Here is a 23,499-nt window from a genome sequence, read left to right as displayed (position 1 = left end):
AATCAAGTTTGTGAGACATGATTTCCCACGCACAAAGCCATGTTGACTATCCCGAATCAGTCCTTGCCTTTCCAAATACATGTACATCCTGTCCGTCAGGATTCCCTCCAACAACTTGCCCACCACCGAGGTCAGGCTCACTGGTCTATAGTTCCCTGGCTTGTCCTTACCACCCTTCTTAAACAGTGGCACCACGTTGGCCAACTTCCGGTCTTCCGGCACCTCACCTGTGACTATCAATGATACAAGTATCTCAGCAAGAGGCTCAGCAATCACTTCTCTAGCTTCCCAGAGTTCTCGGGTACACCTGATCAGGTCCTGGGGATTTATCCACCTTTAACCGTTTCAAGACACCCAGCACTTCCTCATCTGTAATATGGACATTTTGCAAGATGGCACCATCTATTTTCCTACAGTCTATATCTTCCATATCCTTTTCAACTGTAAATACTGATGCAAAATATTCATTTAGTATCTCCCCCATTTTCTGTGGCTCCACACAAAGGCCACCTTGCTGATCTTTGAGGGGCCCTATTCTCTCCCTAGTTACCCTTTTGTCCTTTTAATATATTTGTAAAAACCCTTTGGATTCTCCTTAATTCTATTAGCCAAAGCTATCTCATGTCCCTGTTTTGCCCTCCTAATTTCCCTCTGAAGTATACTCATACTTTCTTTATATTTTTCTAAGGATTTCACTCGATCTATTCTGTCTATACATGAAATATGCTTCCTTCTTTTTCTTAACCAAACCCTCAATTTCTTTAGTCATCCAGCATTCCCCATACCTACCAGCTTTCCCTTTCACCCTGACAGGAATATACTTTCTCTGGATTCTTGTTATCTCATTTGAAGGCTTCCCATTTTCTTGCCGTCCCTTTATTGTTTTATGACTGCTAAAGTTAATGTTTATATACAGTATTATCATCTTAGATTTATTGTGGTTGAATTATTCACAGATTCTTGTTTGCAATAATTTCATTATGAAATAATATTTTAAGGATAATAGGTTTCTGGAATAATTTGATTGTTTAGTTCTTTGATTGGTATCTAATTCTACAAATGCAAGAATCACCTTTTAATGTCTAAAGTAATCCTGATTTGACCAGTTCTGTGGGCTGGTGTCTGAAGGAAAGATGTATGTTTTTATATGTCGAGAGGGTGGTGCTGGAAAAGCACAACAGATCAGGCAGCAACCGAGGAACAGGAGAAGCGACGTTTCGGGCACAAGCCCTTCATCAGGAATGAGGTTTGTGGGCCGGGGGGCAGGTAGCTGAGAATGTGTTAGGTAGATGAAGGTGAGGGAGAAGGTGATAGGTTAGAGAGTATAGATGGGAAAGGTGATGGACAGGTCAGGAGGGCGGTGCCGAATTGGAGGTTTGGGACTGGGATAATGTGGGGGCAGGGGAAATAAGGAAACTGTTGAAATCCATATTTATCCCGTGTGGTTGTAGGGTCCCAAGGCGGATTATGAGATATTCTTCCTCCAGGCGTGTGGTGGTAACGGTTTGGCAGTGGAGTCCCAGGACCTGCATGTCTTTGACTGAGTGGGAAGGGGAGTTGAAGTGTTCAGCCACGGAGCAATGAGTGGCACTTCTGTTGGTGACATCACTCCTGACCCTATTATCATACCCACTCAAGTGACTGTTTCCGCCCCCACACCTAGCTCTAGCTCCAGCTCCAGCCCCACCCCAGGTCCTAGCTCCCATCCCTGCCGTGTGTTTACCATTCTCCTAGACCTCCCCCTCAATGAGGATGAGCGTTTAGTCCTCAGCAAAGGTCTTACCTTCATCCCTCTACGCTCCCAGATTAATGAGTTTGACACATGTCTCGACCTTGAACTTTTTTTCTTCTGCCGTCTCTGCCTCCGGGCCCACTTTTTCAACCAAGACTCCCGCCCACCCACCGAGGACCCTTTCTCCTGCCTCCAATACACCCCATCCACCTGGACACCTGTTGTTGGCCTGTTACCCGCCCTTGACCTCTTCATGTCTAACTGCCGCCTTAACATCGACTGCCTCAACCTGTCTACTCTCCTCCCTCACTCGCTCCAACCTCCCACTCTCACAATGCGCAGCCGTCCACTCTGTCCGCTCCAACCCCAACCTCACCATCAAATCCGCAGGCAAGGTGGGGTTGGCGCACTGACCTCTACACCGGTGAAGCCAGGCGCCAACTCGCAGGCACCTCCTCCTACTGCCCCCCAACCACGATCTCACCTCCCACTACCGAACCATCATCTCCTTGACTCTCTACAACCTCATCTGGAGATCTCCCAACCCCACTGACTGTGAACCCTGCACCACCCAATTCTATCTCTCGCCAAAGATTCACAAACCTGACTTCCCGGGTCGACCCATTGCCTCTGCTTGCACCTGTCCCACTGAACTCCTCTCTGCCTATCTTCACTCCGTTCTGTCCCCCTTAGTCCAGGAACTCCCCACCTATGTTCCACTTGTGCCCCTCACCGCCTCCAAGATTTTTGTTTCCTGGGCCCACAACATCACCTCTTCACCAAGGACATTTAACCCCTGTACACATCGATCCGCCACGATGAAGGCTTCCAAGCCCTCTATTTCTTCCTGTCACATCGTCCCAAACAGTACCCTTCCACAGACACCCTCGTCCACCTGGCTGAACTGGTCCTCACCCTCAGCAATTTCTTCCAATCCTCCTACTTCCTCCAAACCAAAGGGCTAGCCATGGGCACCCACATGGGACCCAGCTATGCCTGCCTCTTTGTTGGGTATGTGGGACAGTCCATCTTCTGCAGTTACACCGGCACCACCCACCAACTGTTCCTCTGCTATATCATTGACTGTATCAATGCTTCCTCATGCTCCCCTAGGAGGTTGAAGAGTCCATCAACTTTACTGTCACCTTCCACCTCAACCTCATTCACCATCTCCGACATCTCCCTCCCTTCCTGGATATCTCCATATCCATCTCTGGCAACCGACTAACCACGGGCATCTACTACAGCTACCTAGACGACACCTCCCACCCTACCTCCTATAAAAATGCCATCCCTTATTCCCAATTCCTCTGCCTCTCCGCATCTGTTCCCAGGATGACCAATTCCACCTTACAAAATCCCAGAGGGTTGCCTCCTTCCAAGATCGCAATTTCCCTTCCCATGTAGTTGACAATGCCCCCTCGCGCATCTCCTCCACCTCCCGCACCACCACCCTTGAACCCCACCCCTCCCAACGCAACAAGGACAGAACCCTCCCTGGTCCTCACCTTCCACCCTACCAACCTCTGCGTACATTGCATCATCCTCCACCACTTCCACAGAGAGATTTCCCTCCCCATTCCTATCGGTCTTCCGGAGAGACCATTCCTTTCCCTTCCTGATTCCCTCATCAAGTCCACCCCCCATCAGCCCACACCCAACTCCTGGCACCTTTCCCTGCCACCGCAGGAAGTGCAAAATCTGTGCCCATGCCCCTCCCGTCACCTCTGTCTAAGGCCTCAAAAGATCCTTCCACATCTGACAAATTTTACCTGTACCTCTACCAATGTCATCTACTGTATCCGTTGCACCCAATGTGGTCTCTTCTACATCGGGCATGCCTACTTGCGGATCATTTCAGAGAACATCTCTGGGACATCCGCACCAACCAACCCCACCGCCCCGTGACTGAAAACTTCAACTCCCCTTCCCACATCTTCAAGGACATGCAGGTCCTGGGCCTCTTCCACTGCCAAACTGTTACCACCCAACGCCTGGAGGAAGGACCCCCCCCCCCCCACATTATCCCAGTTCTAAATCTCCAACTTGGCACTGCCCTCCTGACCTATCCATCACCTTTCTCATCTATCTGCTCCACCCCCATCTCCGACCTATCACCTTCATCTACCTATCGCATTCTCAGCTACCTTTCTCTCAGCCCCCCGGCCTACAAGCCTCATCCCTGATGAAGGGCTTATGGCCGAAACATCGATTCTCCTGTTCCTCGCACGCTGCCTGACCTGTGCTTTTCCAGCACCATACACTCAACTCCATCATCTGCAGTCCTTACTTTCTCCTCCCTGTGTTTATACATGATTTAATTCACAACATCTCGAAGTGCTTAACAAGTAATTGTGCTTTTTGGCTTTCAGTCACTATTGTAATGTTCGCCAGCCAATTTATGTGCAAAAAGCCCCCTCAGACAGTGGTGATAATAAGTTGTTGTTTGCTTCGTGCTGCAAATTGAGGCGGAAATATTAGTTAAGTCAGTAGCGATATCTAACTCTCCTGCACTTTTTTCCCCCCAAATTGACTTTTACAAGGAACAAATAAGTTCTCAGTTCAATGTTTCCTCTGGAAAGCAGCATTTCTGAAGTGTAGGACCTCTTCAGTACCATACGATGAGCCTAATTATTTTGGTCAGATCTCTTGTTGACCCTGTAAATAACAATGTGATAATGATTGATTGGATGAGCAAAAACTATTAGCAGACTGAGAAGTAGCTTCTTTTTATTCACCTAAGTGCTGTGAGGGTCTTGTGGCCACCTCCGAGGATACGTAGCACCTCTGAACGGTAACACCTGTGTTAATGCCGAGCTCCATCAGTCTTGGGTTAGCATGTCAGCATTGATTATTTTGCTGAAGTTCTGGAATAAAACTTGAATCACAACCATTTTATGATTATGCTACTAACTGACACAGCTATCAATTGTAAAATGTAAATGTTATCTAATGGCCACTTTGGCAAATATGGAAGGAATTCAGGTGGCATCAAGCACTGTTCATGTGCTCTGTACAATGCATGTTTTGAGTTCTTGTTCCATGGCTAGATGACTGTGTTGTTCATTAATAATGAGACTGTATTTCAAATGACTTTGGATATTACATTAATGAGCATGTATTTTACGGTGCACCGAAGCCCAAACGTGCAGGAATGGCTTCTTAATGGGTTTTGCTGCTTTAATATCCATATGTTCAGTGCTTTATTTTGTCTGGGCAAGCCAACCTACTCATTGCTAAAGAAGAACAATGTATGTTTATGTAATACCCCATATGACTGTCAGGAATATTGTAAAACAAAACATGACAGTGAGTGTTTTTGGTCATCTCTTAATACCACCTTATGTGACTTGGAGATGATTGGTTTCAAGAGGCTTCTTTTGAGGAGAAAACTGAGCTTGGGAGGCTGAGAGGTGTGTTTCAAAGCTTTGGGGTGTTGGTGACTGAAGCATGGCCATCAATGGTGGAAGAACTTAAAATCAGGCATGGTCAAATGGAGAATGAAACGTTACAATACTTGCACCTTTCTTAATGGAAGAAAGAGATGTTGATCACTAGCTTGCAGGATAACTTACATTCTAAATTTATCATGCTTTAGGTAAGTAATGTGGGCCACCAATCTTCTAAAATGGCGAATCAAAATAGGTTCTACAACCATTCTTGCGTGTGAACAATTGTTGACCTTTTTAGCTGCCTTGTTGGCAACTGATGTAACTGTGTCTTATGGTTTTCTAAGTTTGACATCAATGGCATCTATCTTTCTGATTTTCTTTCTTGTAAAGAAGTGTCTGATGGCATTTTCAGGATCATTGCCTTGTGTAATATTAATGCTGATTTGTACAGACCAGAAAGTTACATATCAGCCCTGTTTGTATGGTCTGTTCTGCTGTAACAATTTAGCTGCATTCTCGTGCAATAGAAATAATATGGCTTAACGGAAAAACAGGGTTGGGGTGAATCACCAAAAATATCAGTAATAATCAAAACAAAAATAGTATTAGTAAATGTTTAAAATCATATTTTAATGAAATAATACAATAAACTTAACACATTAAGGGGTTTGAGTTTGTTGAGTTACAGTACTGTGTTAAGATGGGCTGAGGGTCATCATCAGCATCATTATTACTTTCAGGTACAAGTTACAACAAAAGAAAATATTTAGTCCAGAAGTGGATGGCTGTGGTTCATTGCCCTCAGACTGTTTCTTGGGCTTTGACTTAAAAAATCTAGTTTTTGCTGCTTTGCTGTTTTCATGAAGAAGCTGTTCATAGGGTGCCAGATAAGACTTTATGCTGCAAACTGCTATCCTGCTGCATTCTGCATTGTAGTCATTGTCTTCTATGAGCTGCAGTACTTCTCAATTTCCCTCAGGGTTGAAGACAAAAGAGAAGTGGAAAGTTCTCGTGGTGCTGCATCCTGGACTTCGTCGTCTTCATCTCAAGCTTCAATTTCCTCCGCAGCAACAAGTTGTTTAAGATCAGTCTCCACATCAAATCGAGCTTGCTTCGCAAGAGTAACAAAATGTTCTTTGATTGCTGGAAGTTTTTCCGATGGTTCAGTACCTTTAAAATCATGAAAATCTGGGAGAAACTTCTGCCAAACTGCATGCAAGCAATTCTTACTGGCATCACCCCAGGCCTCCACAGTGATGTCAATAGCATTCTTAATGTTAAATCTCTTTCAAAATTGAAGAATGCTGTCCTTGTTATCTCCCTTAATAGCTGCAATCAGCTTCTTGAATGTGCGCATTAAATAATCAGCTTTAAAAACTGCTATTGCACCTTGCTTCATGGGTTGAATGAGAGAGATAGAACTTTCTTGTTTTCAGAAAGCTCACCAATGGTGGGAGGATGGCTTGGTGCATTATCCAGAATGAAGAGAATCTTGAAATCCATATCTTTTCTCCTGCAATAATTTCTAAAAATATCCTCAAACGTCAACAATAAGGTCAAAACATTTGCCCCATCATTCAACTTCTTTTGCTTGACCTGATGTAAACACCTAGAGTGGATTGTGGGTGGAGTTGAATATTAGCCGACTGGAGTTAGTGTTTTTTTTTAATCGTTCCTTTGAATTACAGCCAAATTACGTTGATGGAACTCATTATAGGAGAACAATCTATAGTCACTAAATTAACCTACATTGGATAGATGGTGCGGTGAAAAAGGGAGGGGAAGGGTTTGGGATAAGAAGACATATCTTGAAGTTGCATTGAATGCCTGCTTCATCTGTGATTAATCAAAGTATTCATGGGCTGATTGTTATGTACTAAATAGTCTTGGGACTCTGCTTTTATTTGGCATCTGATTTTATAGAGTAATCAGTTTAGGGAGTGGCTGCAGCTGTGTTTACTGAACCTAAAAAAAATGTCCAAACTTGTTATTAAGTTATCACTTCTAAAATTGTCATGGTTGCTTTTGGAAATGTTTAAAATGTCTTTAAACTACATGTAGCAATGTGTGCAGGGTATACTGTTACCTGAAATGTTGCTTATTTTAGGTGGAATCATAGAAATGAGCAATGAGGTTCAGAACTCTAGTAACAGTTTACAATTTGGCAGTGGTTCACGACCAGATGGATGTCCTGATAAATTTTAAGTACATGTTCCTTTAAACATAGTTTCTCTACGTAAATTGGAATAGGCATGAAGGCAAATAACTCTAGAAAGTGTGTGATTTGTGAATCAAGAGTCTTGAAAATGTATTGCGAAACCTCCACAGTGAAACATGGGTGTCGACTTACCACTGGCCAAATAGTTGTTGTTCCAGTGTAAATAGGAGTTGCACTGGGCATTCTATGAAAGAATTGCTTAGGCAATTGAACTTTTCCAGTGGTCAATTCCTCTACTCTTGGAACCTCCAGCAGTCATTGTGTCTCTTTTCTTCACCCCCCCCCCCCCCCCCAAAAAAATCTTGTTTTGGCAACCTACTTGGCACCCTGAAATCTTAATTGGTGTCCGGCCCCCAACTCCACTTACACCCTATCTTGTCAGCATTTTAACTAAATTTGTCTTATGTTCTTATGGTTTGAAGCAGCTGTCAATGTCCTTTTAAAGTTCAGAATATGGCAGCTGACTGCTGTGAAAACGGGGTAACATTTTGCCTTTCTCTGACAGTTAACCTAGAGTTGTCAGAATGGAAGTATGAGTCAGCATTTCTGATGGAGTCCTGACTGGAGTTTCCTCTCAATGTGGAGCCACCACCTTTTTGTGTGAGATTGCCACTCCTTGGAAAATCCAGTGCAGTGTATAGAGGACTTTATCTCTTGCAGTTTCTGTAATTTCTAATTTGATCAGATTTTTTGACCTTTGGCTATATTCCCAATGTGGAATATGTTTTGTAAATATTAGTATTATTAGTCATATTCAGTGGAGCATGCTGTATGGGAACGAGTTAAATTTTGTTGCATATCCTCCCGTGTTTAAGTCAAAATGCTTTGTAATGTCCTTCATGGAGTCATACAGCATGGAAACATACTCTTTGGTCCAACTTGTCCATGCTGACCAAGTTTCCTCAAACTAAGCTAGTCCCCTGTGTGTGGTGCATATCTGTCTAAACCTTTCCTCTTCATTTACCTGTTCGAACATTGTAACTATACTTGCATCTACTTCCTCATTACACATAGAAACCACTCTGTGGAAAAGTTGACCCTCTGGTCCCTTAAAATTTTTCTTCTCACCTTAAATTTATGCCCTCTAGTTTAGAGCACCCCCTATCCTAGGAAAAGACTTTTGCCATTCACCTTATCTATGCCCCTCCCCATCATTTGAAAAGCCTCTATAAGGTCACCCCTCAACCTCCTGCACTCCAGTGAAACAAGTTCCAGCCTCTCCTTAAATCCTGCAGTCCTAGCAACATCCTGATAAATCTTTTCTGAACCCTCTTCAATTTAATGATATCGTTCCTGTAGCAGGGCAATGAAAACTATATACAGTAACTCCAAAAGTGGCTTCACCAACATCCTGTACAAGCTTGACATAATGTCCCAATTCCTATACTGAAAGGTCTGAGTAAATGACTGGTGATGCAATTTTCAAAGAACTATGTACCTGAATCCCTTCCTGTTCAATAACACTACCCAGGGCCCCACCATTTACATAAGTTCTACTTTAGTTCATTTTACCCAAATGAAATACATTGCATTTATCCAAATTAAATTCCATCTGCCACTCTCAGCCCATTGACCCAATTGATAAATATTGCTTTGTAATCTTGGATAAACTTCTTCACTGTTGACTGTACTACCAATTTTGCTGTCATCTGCAAACTTATTAACTATGCCTTCTAAATTCTCATTGAAATTGTTTATGTAAATGATGAAAAACAGTGAACCAGCACTGATCCTTGTGGCATGTTGCTGGTCACAGACCTCCAGTCAGGAAAAACAACCCTCCACCACCACCCTCTGTCTCATAGCATCAAGCTAATTTTGTATCCAATTGGCAAGCTCTCCCAAATCCCATGTGCGCTAACTTTAATCAGTGTACTATGTGGAACTTTATTGAATGTCTTGCTGAAGTCCATATAGACAACGGCCACGGTGGTGACTTCATCAATCTTCTTTGTCACCTCTTCAAAAAAAACTGATTTGTCCGCCTTTGTTTTTTTTAAAAACCTCCAGCATCTCTTCTGTAATGTAGACTGATTTCAAGACATCAATATTTATTTCCCCAAGTTCCCTAGCCCCCATTTGTTTCTTCACAATAAAGATTAATGCAAAATACTCATTTAGTATCTCTCCCAACTCCTGTGATTCCACACATCAATGACCTTGTTGACTTTTAATGGGCTCTCCCTAATTAATCTTTTGCTCTTAATGTACTTGTAGAATCTTTTTGAATTCTCCTTCATCATATCTGCCAAGGCTATCTTATATCGTCTTTTTGCCCTCCTGGTTTCTTCCTCAAGAATGCTCCTGCACCCCATATACTATTTTAGAGATTCATTTGGTCCCAGTTGTCTATATCTAACATGCATCAATCTTATTCTTGACCAGAACCTCGATATCTTTATTTATCTATTGTTCCCTACTCTAACCAGCCTTGCCCTTCATTCTAACATGAGCATAATGCCTCTAAATTCTCGTTATCTCAGTTTGGACACTTGCCAGTTGTCCCTTTGTCTGTGAACAGTCTACCGTAATAAACTATCAAAATTTCCTGTCTCATACCGTCAAAATTTGCCTTATTCCATTTAAGAACTTTAACTGTGATCCAAAGCCTATCCTTTTCCATAACTATTTTAAAATTAATAATAGAATAATGACCGTGGATCTCCAAAGTACTCCCCGATTAATCATTTGCCCTACCTTATTTCCCAAGCGAAGGTTAAGTTTTGTTCCTTCTCCAATAGGTACACCTACATATTGACAAATTCCTCATCATCTCAGCCCTTAATAAGTATGGCAGTTCCAGTCTATGTCTAGAAAGTTAAAATCCCTTACTGTTACAACTCTATTAATCTTATGTATATCTGAGATCTCTCTACATATTTGCTCCTCAGTTTCCTGCTGATTATTAGGGTGCCTATCGTACATTTTCTGAAGGTGATCATCCCCCTCTTACTTCTGAATTCCAACTGTACAGTTTGTCATTGGACGATCCCTCAGAAATAACCTCTAGTACAGTAGTAATGATTTCCTTAATCAAAAACACTACTTCCTCCTCCTCTCTTGTCTCCTTTCTATCCTTCCTGTAGCATCTAAACTCCTGAACATTAAGTTACCAATCCTGTCTGGCCTTTATTAATTTATTAATATACTTTATTAGTAAGAGATTTTATTAATAAAGTATATTTTTTGGAGTGAAGGTTAGTTCAGAGTTTTGACAACTGCAAAAGCAATGGTTTTGGTGTCAGTTTACAAAGAGTGCAACTTTTGTACAAATATATGGGATATACTTTTGCCACATGTACACTTGCCACATGAATTTTATGTTCCCTTTTCAGATAGATCCTCAACATGATATTAAACCTTGCATCAGAAAAATAAACCTCTAGGAAGACAGCGATTTGATCTGTGGATTCCAGTCTCCAAAATGAAAAAGAAACTTTGAAAATTGCACTTTGATAAAGTAGAAGATCAGCAGTTAATTTTAAATCAACAAATTCCTCTGTGGAAATTTTGGGTGGGACTGTTAGATAATGTTTCTGAATGGAAACAAACTCCCACTTGAAACCCAATGTATGCAATTTCAATTGTTTTATTTTGCTTCTGTGCCTCCTCTAGATATAATATCTGTTCAAATACATTTTCAAACTGAAATCCATGCTTTTTGCTATCAAACTGTTTTGTCCTATTGAGCATAAGTTCACTGTAATCCGTAGTACCTTTGCCTCTTTTGATTTTTTTCTTGAAAATTGTGCAAGTTAATAGTCATACCACTTAATTTGAGTTTCATTATTCCTTGCAATATCCCATATGTGGTTGGTTGCGTGATCATCAAGTTTATTTTTGGTTATTGATGTCAAGTCAAACTGAAGTGAAATCTAATTTTCTGTCTCGCATACTTGGAAAGTTGACACATTTATGATGCAGTTAAATGGGTGTCCACTTGAATCAGGAACACCTATCTTTTTGGGTTCCCGTGTCAAAATGTGTCAAATCTGAATGGACTTTGTATATATCAATAGTAAAATATGTTCAAATCTTGATCTGCAGGAATTGAGAACACTACAAACAACTGCAAGTCATGCATACATGCTCATATTGCAGTCAATGTGTGCTAATGCACGCCCACACCCATCTACTTCCTTGACACCTTGGTTGCATGATTAATATGAGAACTGATGTCAAGATGATAGGAGTTTTTGAATTAGATTTAGATATAAGGCCATGTGTTGAATGCCTCTAGCTTAAATATAATAATGTGCTGTGCATATCATATTAAGTACTGTGTAGTCATTTAGCCTGTCATTAGTTTGGACTATTCACTTACACTGTCCTTTCCCAAACCAATGTGCCAATCATTCTGTCTGGGATATGTTAGCATTTAGATGATATCTATTTCTGCATATACCAGTTATGCTTGATCTGCCATTTCTCAAATTGTAGTGCTTGGTTACTTTATGGGTGGCATGGTGGCACAGTGGCTGGCACTGCTGCCTCAGTGCCAGAGACCCACCTCAGGCAACTGTCTGTGTGGAGTTTGCACATTCTCCCAGTGTCTGTGTGAGTTTCCTCCGGGTGCTCCAGTTTCCTCCCCACAGTCCAAAAATGTGCAAGTTAGGTGAATTGGCCATGCTAAATTGCCCGTAGTGTTAGATGTAGGGGAATGGGTCTGGGTGGGTTGCTCTTCGGAGGGCCGATGTGGACTTGTTGGGCCGAAGGGCCTGTTTCCACACTGTAAGTAATCCAGTCTAATCTTAATTTATCCACTTGCCCTTTCAACTAACTTTTTACTCAGGAGTTATTGAGCAGTAGTATGGTAAATATGTCATACTGTGAGCTTGTACAATATTGCTGAATGTTTAACTTAAGCTGACCTTTTAAGTTTTTAAAACTAAATTCTTCCATTGTCCTGCTAGTTCATAATGGAAAGCAATATGTGTACATTAAAGTGAAGTCACTTGCAACCACCAGTCTGTCCTGATTTTTCAAGTAAATTTTTTTAATGTTTTGGAGCTTGTACATAACTATTGTGCAGAAATATAAATTTGAGCTCATTTAATTATGCAGTTCCATTGAACATAACTAGGAGCAGGAGGCTGCTACTCAGCCTCTCATGTCTGTTAGCTCGTGGCTGAATTGTTGTTCTTAATTCATCTGCCATGCTAGCGCCTCAGAGTTTTGAAAAGAGTAGAGTTGAAAACTTCCTCTTTAAACAATTTGTGATCGAGCCTGCACAACACTAGAATTTCAGACATTCCTCTGAAAGAAAAAAAATCCTTCACTGTTCATAGTTCTTTGAAAGTAGAGTCGCAGGTAGATAGGACAGAGAAGGTGGTGTTTGGTATGCTTTCCTTTATTGGTCAAAGCGTTGGGTATAGGAGTTGGGAGGTCTTGTTGCAGCTGTACAGGACATTGGATAGGCCAGTTTTGGAATATGCTTAATTCTGGTGGCCTTCCTATTGGAAGGATGTTGTGAAACTTGAAAGGTTCTGAAAACTCCACCCTGCCTCCTTTAAAAACGCTATCCCCACGGGATCCAAGATGGGAGTAATCTTAACAGGTCTGCCTCCTTGAGCTCTGTACCATAACTTGAAGCAAAGTGATACTTTTACCCTCTCCAACTAATCTATTTTGAAGAAAATGACAGTTTAATATTAGAAGTGCTACATACTTTTTTTAGTAAGGGAAGATGACTAGAGACAAAGGACAGAGTAAATCACAACATGTAGGGCATTCCCCTGCAGCATTGGACACTCCTTTGGCTGCAGCTGCAGCTTCCCAAGAAATCCTGATGGACTCTCCTATGCAACAATTGGGCTGCCGGAACGAGAGGAAGGCGAGTATCCAGCCAGTTTCTTTGAAGAATGGCTGCTGCGATATCTAGGTTGGGAGGCTTGAGACAGCACACTGGGTGACGGTGTGCAGGCCTGGTTCGGACCAGCTCCCCTGCCCAGTCCTAGTGCGATTCCAGTCCTGTAGGGACAAACAAAAGATAATGGAAGCTTCCAGATCCTTGGAAAGAATCCTCAGGCCCTGATTCATAAAGGATCAAAGATTGTTTTTTCAGAACTTTTCTGCTGCCGTGATCCGCAAGAGGAAGTCATTTGAGGTGAAGAGACTGAGGCATCTGGATATTCGATATTCCATGAGGTAGCCAGCAGTACTCTGCTTTAATCACGAAGGGGCCGTGCATGTATTTGACTGCTCAGAAAAAGCAAAGAACTGTCTGGATGAGAATGTGTATCGTGTATAAGCAGGTAGGGAAAGAGAGTGAAGTTCTTAGTTTTGTGAAGCAAGAGATTCAGTTGACCATGACTCCGATCAGTTTACTATGGGGTGATGCAGGCAAGGGTAATGGCTTAACAAGGTGGAAAAGCATTCATTATGTAGAGCCATTTAACAAGATGAGGTAGAATTCAGTATGTGAGGTCAATTTTCACAAGGTGAAAAGTATTCATTTTGTGATGCCAGTTATTTATTGTGTAACAACAGATGGCTTAATCTTTACTATTGATAATCATTGACTGTAACGGTCACCCAGTTAATATGTATATTGCCTTATCTGAATGCTCCTCTCTGTAAAATGACTGTATAAGTTTTTCGAGAAATTACTGTTCTAGAGAAAACTGTGAACTCATGTCCCAGTGCACATGGGCAATCGTTCTCACTCCCTCCAGAACCCAAAATAAAGATGGAGATAAAACTATTGTCTCTGAATGTTTTGCTTCAACTGAGGGGGTGGAATGGAACGGTATGACACGGACACTTTGAAATAGACCGGATGGTCCAAAGAACATGGACAATAATGGTTGTCTTTTCTTTTCCCTTTTTTTTCTCAACTTAGTATACTTCTCCTTTCTCTTCGTTATTTTATTACAGAAAGTTTTTTTTAAGGTCTGTGTAAGGTTGGGAGTGGGCGAAGTGCGAACGTTTAATTTTTTTTGTCCATATATCTATTTTTTGTAGTTTATCCGTTACCTGAGTTTGGGGCACGGCTCAAACTAGAAGGAGTTATGGAGGTGTATGTGGGTAGTGTAAGCCCCCAGCTCCGGGCAGAGGGGGAGCAGTCTCCTCTCAATTGTTTTTTGTATGCTGTAATTGATTTAGTTTGGTTTTTAGTAGAGGTAGTTTTTAAAAGGTTTTGTTAATGTAGTTTTAGTGTGTGCATTTTTAAGACTCCGAGTCTTTTATTTAAACTCTGTGCACTGTAAGTAGGGTTCTTCCTCTTGGGAGTTCGAGTTGTTATAGAAGGATGTGGCTAAGTGTCTCCTTAAATGGTGCACCTGGAATATTAAAGGGAATCACTCGCAGGTCAAGAGGGGAAAAAAAGTACTCGGGAAGGAGAGGGTTGATATTGCCCTTTTGCAAGAAACCTATCTTGATGATAAGGAGCACTTAAAGTTACAGCAGGGTAGGTTTGATCGGGTTTTTTTCTCGTCCTTTAACATGAAGAGCAGGAGAGTGGTGATACTTATCCAGTAGAGTCTCCCATTTAAGTTATTCGATCAAGTTGAAGATGAATATGGGTGGTTTGTAATTCTTAAAGTTTCAATACATAGTGAGGAGTATGGCATTCTAAATATTTATTGTCCCTCAGCACACCCCCTCAAATTCCTGACCGATGTACTTTTGAGGTTGATTATCCTTAGAATGCGATACACTATCATAGGGGGAGATTTTAATCGCCTCATGGACCCCACAGTGGATAGAATGCCCAAAGGTCCCCCAAATGTGTCTCTGCAAACCAAACAATTGGTTGACTTTTGCATGGAATTGAGGCTGGTGGACATTTGGAAATGTCTCTACCCTATGGGGAGGGACTTTGCCTTTTTCTCAAATCCATACAAGTGTCATTACCAGGATTGACCTGTTAACACCTTCAGGGTTTTTCTGGACTCTGATGCATATTTAGAGGTTGAGATTAAGGGCAATGGAACAGGTTCCCAGCATTGGCGAATGGATCCTTTTATACTCAAGGAAGTTTGTCAAGTATTTACCAGACGAGTTCAAAGCATTCTTGGCTATCAATTCAGGTACAGCTAGTAACCAGACGATACTCTGGGAGACTGCTAAGGCCCATGCTAGGGAGATAGTTATCTCTTAGTCGGTGAGACAGAAGGGAGAGCAGCAACGTCTGCTCGAGGCACGGTTGAAGGCAGCCGAGATGACACATTTTGATAGGCTGTAAATGGCTAAATTGCAGCGAGTCACAGCCTTCCGGGTTGCTTTGAACTCGATGCTCACTCAGACAGCAAAGAGAACTGTTTGGCGAAACAAAGGCTGGACCTTCCATGTTTGACCTCTGAACAGGCATCTCTTCTTAATGCCTCCTTGACAGTGCAAGAGATACAGTCGGCAGTAACAGCTCCAAAGTAGGAAGGTGCCTGGCTCTGATGGTCGCCTGAGACAATTCTACGAAGAATTTATAAATATTCTGTCTTTTATTTGGCGTCACAAGTGGCCCATCATTAAGCTTGCCAAATTGCAGTTATCCAAGGGAGGGGGGAGGGGAGTAGACTTTCTGGATACTGAGAATACCAACTAAATTCCCTTCTGTCTTTCGTGAGTGACTGGACTTGAGGACCCGAGATCAATATGGTTGTATATCGAGGCCTTCCAGGCAAAGTGCCCCCTTACTAGCCTGTTGTTTATGGATAAGATGAGACAGTTATGGAATACTGTCAGGATCCAATCATTATTAATACAGTCAAACCATGGAGAGCAATGCTACAGAGCAAGGCTGTTTAGCTAAAACCTCCTTTCTTAACCCTATAGTTGGTATGCGAGGATTCCGGCCAAGGTTGATGGACCCTGGGTTCAAACTGTGAGCAACCAGGAGCGTCTCCTGTTTGGGAGACTTATTTGAGGGGGAGGTGATGATGTCCTTCAACCAAATGAGTCGCAAATATGGATTGCCCAGTAGAGATCTATCTTGTTACTTTCAGGTTAGGGACTTCCTCCAAAAAAAAAACTACGCTTTTGACCAATCCGTATAGGTCTGACACAGATTAGAGTGCTCCAGGCTATGAGCATTCTCTCAGTTAATGCCCTTTACCATCTGCCCTTTACCATCTGCCCTTTACCATCTGCCCTTTACCATCTGCCCTTTACCATCTGCCCTGTGCCTCGAATGACATTGAGCAACTACGTAAGGTCTAGTAACAAGAATTGGGAGTGGAGATTCCCTCAGGGACATATGGGAGGACATTTTGAGAGAATGTGAAAAAAATCTCGATCTATAACAGGACACGTTATGCGGTTGAAGTTTATTCGTAGGGTTCATTTGGCTCCAGATTGTCTTGCGAAATTGAAAAAGGGAGCATCTCCAATGTGCTTCAAATACAAAATAAGCATAGGTACCCCCACTCATTGCTTGTGGTTATGCCGCAAGCTTCGTAGGTACTGGAGCGCTGTGGCAGGAGTAATAGAGGGTCCGGGGGACGGAACCTAAGGTAGATCTGGTCGGTCTCCTGTTGGGTTTGCCGAATTTATCGTCCTTAGAAATGCATGGGAACAAGCTATTTAACATTCTCACAGTGTGAGGAAGAATATTTTGAGGAGATAGGATGCCAACTTGTGGAATGTTTCAGAACATATCTGGGGGACACTCACTAAACAGCCCTACCGGCCTGTGGCTGAACACTTCAACTCCCCCTCCCACTCCGCCAAGGACATGCAAGTCCTGGGTTGCCTCCAATGCCAAACTCTAGCCACCTGACGCTAGGAGGAAGAGCATTTCATCTTCCACCTTGGGATCCTCCAACCACACAGGATCAATGTGGATTTCACCAGTTTCCCCATCACCCCCCCCCCCCCCCCTTATCCCAGATCCAAACTTCCAACTCAGCGCTGCTGTCTTGAACTGTCCTACCTGTCCATCTTCCTTCCCAGCTATCTGCTCCACCCTCTGACCAATCCCTTCACCCCCATCTTCATCTGCCTATTGTATTCCAAGGTAACCCCACCCCTGCCCGCTCCACACCCCTTTCATTTATCTCTGTCTCCTTGGGCCACACCTTCATTCCTGATGAAGAGTTTATGCTCAAATATAGACTCTGCTGCTGTTTGGACGCTACCTGAACGGCTGTGCTTTTCCAGCATCAGACACTTCGACATTGACCCAATTGATCAAGATCTGTTTGTAATCTTAGATGACCTTTTTCACAGTCCACTTGACTACCAATTTTTGTGTCATCTGCAAAATTACTAACTGTGCCTTCTATATCCTCATCTAAATCATTTATATAAATGGCAAACAAAAGTGGACCCAGTGCCAATTCCAGTGGAACACTGCTAGTCCCAGACCATCAGTATTTGAGGTATATCATTTTTGCCAGTTTATCAATAGTGCTGGTTGATAAGGTGCTGATTTAAAACAACGTTTCCTGTATATCCACTTAAACGTCAACCAGTTGCTGGGTTTTTGGAGGGACAAAGCAAGAAAATGTTACATTTCTGTAAAGTAGCATTCTAGGATTTTAGCATGGAACTGCAATTTCTTTTCTTGGAGGATAGGGGCAAGAGAAATTTTCATTCTTGCTGTATACTAACCAGTTTTTTTTGCATTTTAGATAATGTAGCTCATTTTTGAGGCTAATTGTTGCTGGGAGACTCACCAACCTATAGCAAATCTTGGAAATTGAGCATTTCCATTCTGCACGTGTGTTTTACTTTTTTAAACCGGACAGTTCAATTCTAAGTTATATTTGAGCATACAAATGATTTAGTATATCTAAGCATTTAAAGTATTTAAATCAAACTATTTAAAGAGGAGGTGCACAGATTTTTGGAATATCAGAGTTGAGGGCTATGAGAAGCTGGTACAGAAGAGGAACTGCGGCCTCAGACGGAGCAGCCATTATCTTGTAGAAAGATGTAGTGGGCTTGAGGGGTTGGACAGCCTACTCCTGCTCTGACTATTTACATTCTTTCATAGCTTCATATAAAGTATTGAGATCAAAATTATGGAATTGATGAACAATGCAACTTTAAGAAATTAAATTTCACTCCTTTATATAAAGCATGTGGGCAGCGTGGTGGTTCAGTGCAGCCACACAGCGCCAGGGACCCGGGTTTGATTCCAGACTCTAACAACTGTCTGTGTGGAGTTTGCACGTTCTCCCAATGTCTGCGTGGGTTTCTTCCCACAGTCCAAAGATGTACAGGTTAGGTGAATTGGCCAAGCTAAATTGCCCATAGTGTTCAGGGAAGTGTAGGTTAGGTGCACTAGTCAGGGGTAAATGTAGAGTAACAGGGTAGGGGAATGGGTCTGGGTGGGTTACTCTTTGAAGGGCCAAAGGGCCTGTTTCCACACTGTGTAGGCATTCTGTGGTTCTACAGATATGTACCATTGTTGATTTATTGCTGTATATTTGACCCAGCCCCTCATATCCAGATCATTGTACTGAAAAGTACTGCTAGGGATGGACCTCCTGGGACGTCAGTGTAAACTTCAAATAACACTTAACTTGTTTTCACTTGTAACTTATTGCATGCTTATTTTTGTTCAAGAAAGAGGGAGTTGACTGTGGTGTGTCTCTTGGAATGCCAGATGCTGAGGTTGGGCCATCGAAAAATGTTTATTGTTTACAGGCATAACCCTGTTCAGTGCAGTATTCAGGTACTAGCAGTTCTTCAATTTCCAGCAAATAGTGAGAGACTGAATTGGCACTCTATGTAAATTCTTTAAAGGTGCTATTTATTTGGAGCCAAAGTGCTAATTTGATTTTTCTTATGACAGCATCACATATGATATGTGATTTTTTTTCTTCCTATTTTGCAAAGGGCAGGACTTCTACTGCTCTGTTCTTAACATAAATTGACAGCAATTAGTTCTGCAGTAAAACTTGTCAGTAAAAGCTATGTGGTAGAATGCAAAAGGCCCTATATCGTTCACACTTTGTCCACTTTAAACATTCCATTTAATTAAGTCAGCGACTTAAAAAACAACTTTATCTTGTGCCTTTCACAACCTAAGGATGTCCAAAAGTGCTTAGCTGACAATGAATCCATTTACAAGCATAGTTGCAATAGAAATTGAACCTGAGGAAAAGAACATGGATGTGCTACATTTTAACCATCTATTTTAATATGCCTCTGAAGCATGAACTACATGCTTGGAATAAGTTCCAAAATTGCACTGGCGTGGAGGTAGTGTTCGGGCTCATCAGAGCCTGTCTGCTCCAGGTCCGTGGCATTGTTTTCTTATGCTTTTTTTCTTCCTTCTTCCTCCTTCCATTTTGAGGCCAGAGTGGCTCAGTGAGGCAGTGGCTGTAGTGTCGATGGTGTGGACCAGGATTGCTGGTAGTGGCAGTGCCTAGGACCTGGACTCTTGGCGACAGTAGACCTGGAGCCTGGATTGACAGCAGTGTTGGTGAGATGGTGGCAGCAGAGCTGCGGTCTCCCAGACCATCAGTGTCATCATTGCTGTTCTGAGAGTGAGGCTTCCTGAAGACCCGAACACCTTGCAAAAGCCCTGATGTCTGCTTGAGATACAATTTGAACAGAAGATGAACTCCTATTTAAGTAATTTCTTTTTATTCTTGTTGAAACTCAAAATGGTGGCAGATTATGGCGACAAAATATTTGTTCTATCTTCAAGATATGTGACAATAGATTATTCATTCACTTAACTACAAAGAAAGAGTAGTGATAAGTTTGATGCATTTAATTTGTGGACCTATAGGAGATGTTCATCATATTGTACATAAACAGGCAGACAAAGTGCTGGAAATGGCCAAAAGAAAGAGGAAATTTAATGCGTATCAACTAAGAGAAAGATCTTCGCCTCATTTATTCGGGCAGTTAATAGATAAAGAAAATTTAATGGAAGGAGAAATTGATGGTAAAATAGATGGCCATAATAATTGAATAGATGCATTTGACTTGTGTGAAATGAGTAAGTGCAGCACAAGGACAGACAAGGTGGAGATCCGTGGTAGTCAACCTTCAGGGAAAGGAATGACACTGATGAGCAAACAAATTGTTCTAATACTGAGAAATGTGTAAAGCAATTTGTGCATAAGATTCTATAAACAATACCAATACAACTAAAAAAGTAGATTTAGTGATATTGATGGTGAGGTAATGTTGGCCAGGATACAAGAATTTAACTTGGAGTAGTTAAGATTTTTAATAACTGAGGGAGAAGTACAATCTCAGTTTAATGCCCCATTTGAAAGATCACAACTTTAACTCTGCAGCCTCCCTTTGATATTGTGGTAAAGTATTGGCTTTGATTGTATTTAAACCTTTTTTTAAAAAAATGTATTCACTCTGAACAAGTTTTCAACCCATGTCCTTCTGGATGTAAGGAAAGAGGAGTCTGAGTTAAGGTTGACATCTGAGGCTCTACAGTTTAGGTTGTGTAGCTCTTAAAGCTATCAGCAGACTAAATACAATGCTTGAGGGATTTTATTTTAATTTATTGTATGTTTAGGGAGAATGTTAATATTTCCTTTCAAAGTTGTTTTGGAAGTTTGAATCCCCTTTTTCAGCTTCAGGATGTATTCTGGGGAAGCTTTGCACTGGTTTAAAATCTTATTTTGTACTTTTCTTGGCAGAAAGCTACGTGTCTGGTTAAGGACTGAATTGTTAGATCGCTACAGAATAAGTGACAAGAAGTTACTGTTGCTAAAGAGATGGCACTGCCATTCAAAAAGGACCTTGAGAAGTACAAGGATATTGACGAGGATGAGCTTCTTGGCAAACTTAGTGAAGAAGAATTGAAACAGCTCGAAACTGCTCTTGAGGAACTGGATCCAGAGGTGGGGTTTGAAGTTCTTTATCCATCAATTCTCAGGGATGATGTGCTTTATTTTGGAACTTGGTAAAACTTCAAACTCAGTTATTTAACATCTGTTTGGAGAAATTAAACAGGTTGTAGGACATCTGAGATTGGTTAATATAACTTAAGAGGTTAAAACTTGTGTTGTACATTTTCCAAACATCCATCAGCTACCCCATAGTGTAACATTCTTCCCCAATCTTTAATGTTTGGATTTTCCCATAGCTGTGTAACTGTTCAGTAATTCATTGTAAGGAAAATTGAACTAGTGTTGTGATTTGTTATAACTGCAGTCTTGAATTGATTGGCTGTAATTTCTTTTGAGGGTTATTAAAAGTTCATGTTTTTATTTTCAAAATTAGTGTTTCATTCTTAACCAAATGTTCAATTTTTTTTTTTGTTTTGAGAATTGTATTTTAAAATTTGGACAATTTGCCAATATCCACTGAAAATTAATTTCATTTCCTGTGAATATTCACTGTTCAAAAAGTGCTTGTGCCTCTCCTGTGTGGGGAGTTTGATTTAGCTTTCGGATGGAGAGAGATCAACAGAGGAGAGAAAAATTTGAATGTAACGTACCCTGAAGCTTTTGGGCATGAAAGTTAACAAGGGTTTTGGGAATTACGGCAATTAGAGCCAAAATTAGCATATTGTATAAGAAAAGAAAATAATTTTTTTTAAAAAGTATTTTTTTCATTAGAAAGTCTATAATAAGCCACTTGGGGTTTGGAGATGGCACATTTAGAAAATTGATATTTAGGGTAGACAAGGAAAGACTTCAAGTGTATGTGTATTTCAACTTGAAAAATAATTTGTCGCCTAATGTGGAGAATGTCCTGAAGTAAAGAGAAAAATGATAGGAGTTTGTACTCTTTGAGACATTACTGTCAATGCGCACAGTTCATTTCTCATAGGCAAGCAGTGAATACTTTAATAGTTCATGGAGGAATCTGAATGCAGAACAGTTTGATTGTAGCTATTACACCATAAAGGGAGATGCTACCAAAGGTTTTTGGCCTGCACTCATCAGCACAGAATTATAAGACTGACAAATCTCAAAGGAAACAGCCATTTGTACTGCATCAGATTAAGATGCTTTTGGGTTGGCCATTGACTAGGACTCTGTTTGAGGAATTGCCAAGGAATAACCCTAAGGGATCAGTTGTCCCCAAAAGATTTTGTGCAGTGTGTTGACATGTTTTTCCAATTGGCAAAGGCCTGTATATGAATATTTGTATGCTCCCTGGCAGTCTTAAATTGGTTATTAGTGGAATTCTTAATGCAATCTGAATTGTTTAGTAGTTACTGTTTCCAATTGCAGAATCATATCAAATATTGGGAGCTATGTTGTGTGTTTTATAAATGTGGGCTGATGAAATATAAATTTTTGCTGATTGCAAACAGCCGAATGGACAAGCTCTTAGCTATGAATTGCCAGTCATTGGGGTATAGAGCTTACATGTGTGATCTCAGCATAAGTGCATCCTGATTATTCTGCAACGGACTTTAGGCTTCTCCCCCAACCATGCACACCTCTCCACCCTCAGCCAGTTTATTGTAATGACTTTTTTTGCTATTTCTAACCCTTTCGTTGGTCTATTATTCCTGAAATAATCTTCTGACATGAAAACATTGATAACGATCTCGGTAGAGTCAGGTAGCTATTTAAAACAGTAAAAGAAATCCAAAGTGAGTTATTTGCCCCTGCTTTCCTAAACCTAGACTAATTCACTAAGATTTGAATATCTACCCTGCAGTACTGAAGAGCACATTCTGACAATAGTTCAATGTGGTAATCTGAGGGCAAGGACAAAGAAGAAAACTGCAAAGTAGAGCCAAACATTTTTCTGCATTTATACCTATTGTATTTTATATCTCTTCAATTTGTTCTGATCTCCAGATGTTCAGTGGATGTCACTTACCCTTTTATATTCTGGATAGAAGTGAATGTTTTTCTATCTTTTTATTTCTACAAGTTAAAGTAAATTTAAATGTATAGAATATACTCTGTTTGTAAGACTCTCAACTTTTTTTTGAATTGTGCATACTGTTTGTTTCTATTCATATGTTTAGAGGTGCTTGATGTACTGTTTTATTCAGACATCTTAAGTGTGTTTTCTCCAATGCGCTAGCATTCACTCCTGCCAGCAGGCTTTCGTCAGAAGGACCAGACTGTCAAAAGCCCAACAGGCCCATTTGATAGAGATCAACTTCTAGCATTCTTGGAGAAACAGGCCTTGGAGTATAAAGACAGGGAGGATTATGTGCCTTTCACAGGGGAGAAAAAAGGTACTGTACGAGCCTTAATTGATGTTGCAGGCTTTCATTGTTTTCTTGCACGTTTCTGACTTCAGGGAGGGACGTCATGATTTTT

At 41.3% G+C, this 23,499-nt stretch overlaps 1 protein-coding gene across 7 annotated transcripts in view; it reads left to right on the top strand.

The window, feature by feature from the left end:
- The window catches only part of tmod2 (tropomodulin 2), a 76,748-nt gene that overhangs the window by 11,331 nt on the left and 41,918 nt on the right, over positions 1–23,499 (top strand). For 6 of the 7 annotated variants that reach the window (XM_043677378.1, XM_043677382.1, XM_043677383.1 and 3 more), the window contains 2 exons: positions 20,902–21,105; positions 23,258–23,414. In XM_043677378.1, the coding sequence (XP_043533313.1) occupies positions 20,980–21,105; positions 23,258–23,414 (283 nt within the window). In that variant the 5' untranslated portion in view covers positions 20,902–20,979. Of the gene's footprint in view, positions 1–19,654; positions 19,865–20,901; positions 21,106–23,257; positions 23,415–23,499 lie in introns of those variants that run through there. The other variant, XM_043677380.1, reaches the window with a different exon arrangement.

This window comes from Chiloscyllium plagiosum, chromosome 36 (genome assembly GCF_004010195.1).
Source record: "Chiloscyllium plagiosum isolate BGI_BamShark_2017 chromosome 36, ASM401019v2, whole genome shotgun sequence".
In the NCBI taxonomy this organism is placed as follows: Eukaryota; Metazoa; Chordata; class Chondrichthyes; order Orectolobiformes; family Hemiscylliidae; genus Chiloscyllium; species Chiloscyllium plagiosum.
This window is presented reverse-complemented; position numbering and strand designations above follow the sequence as displayed.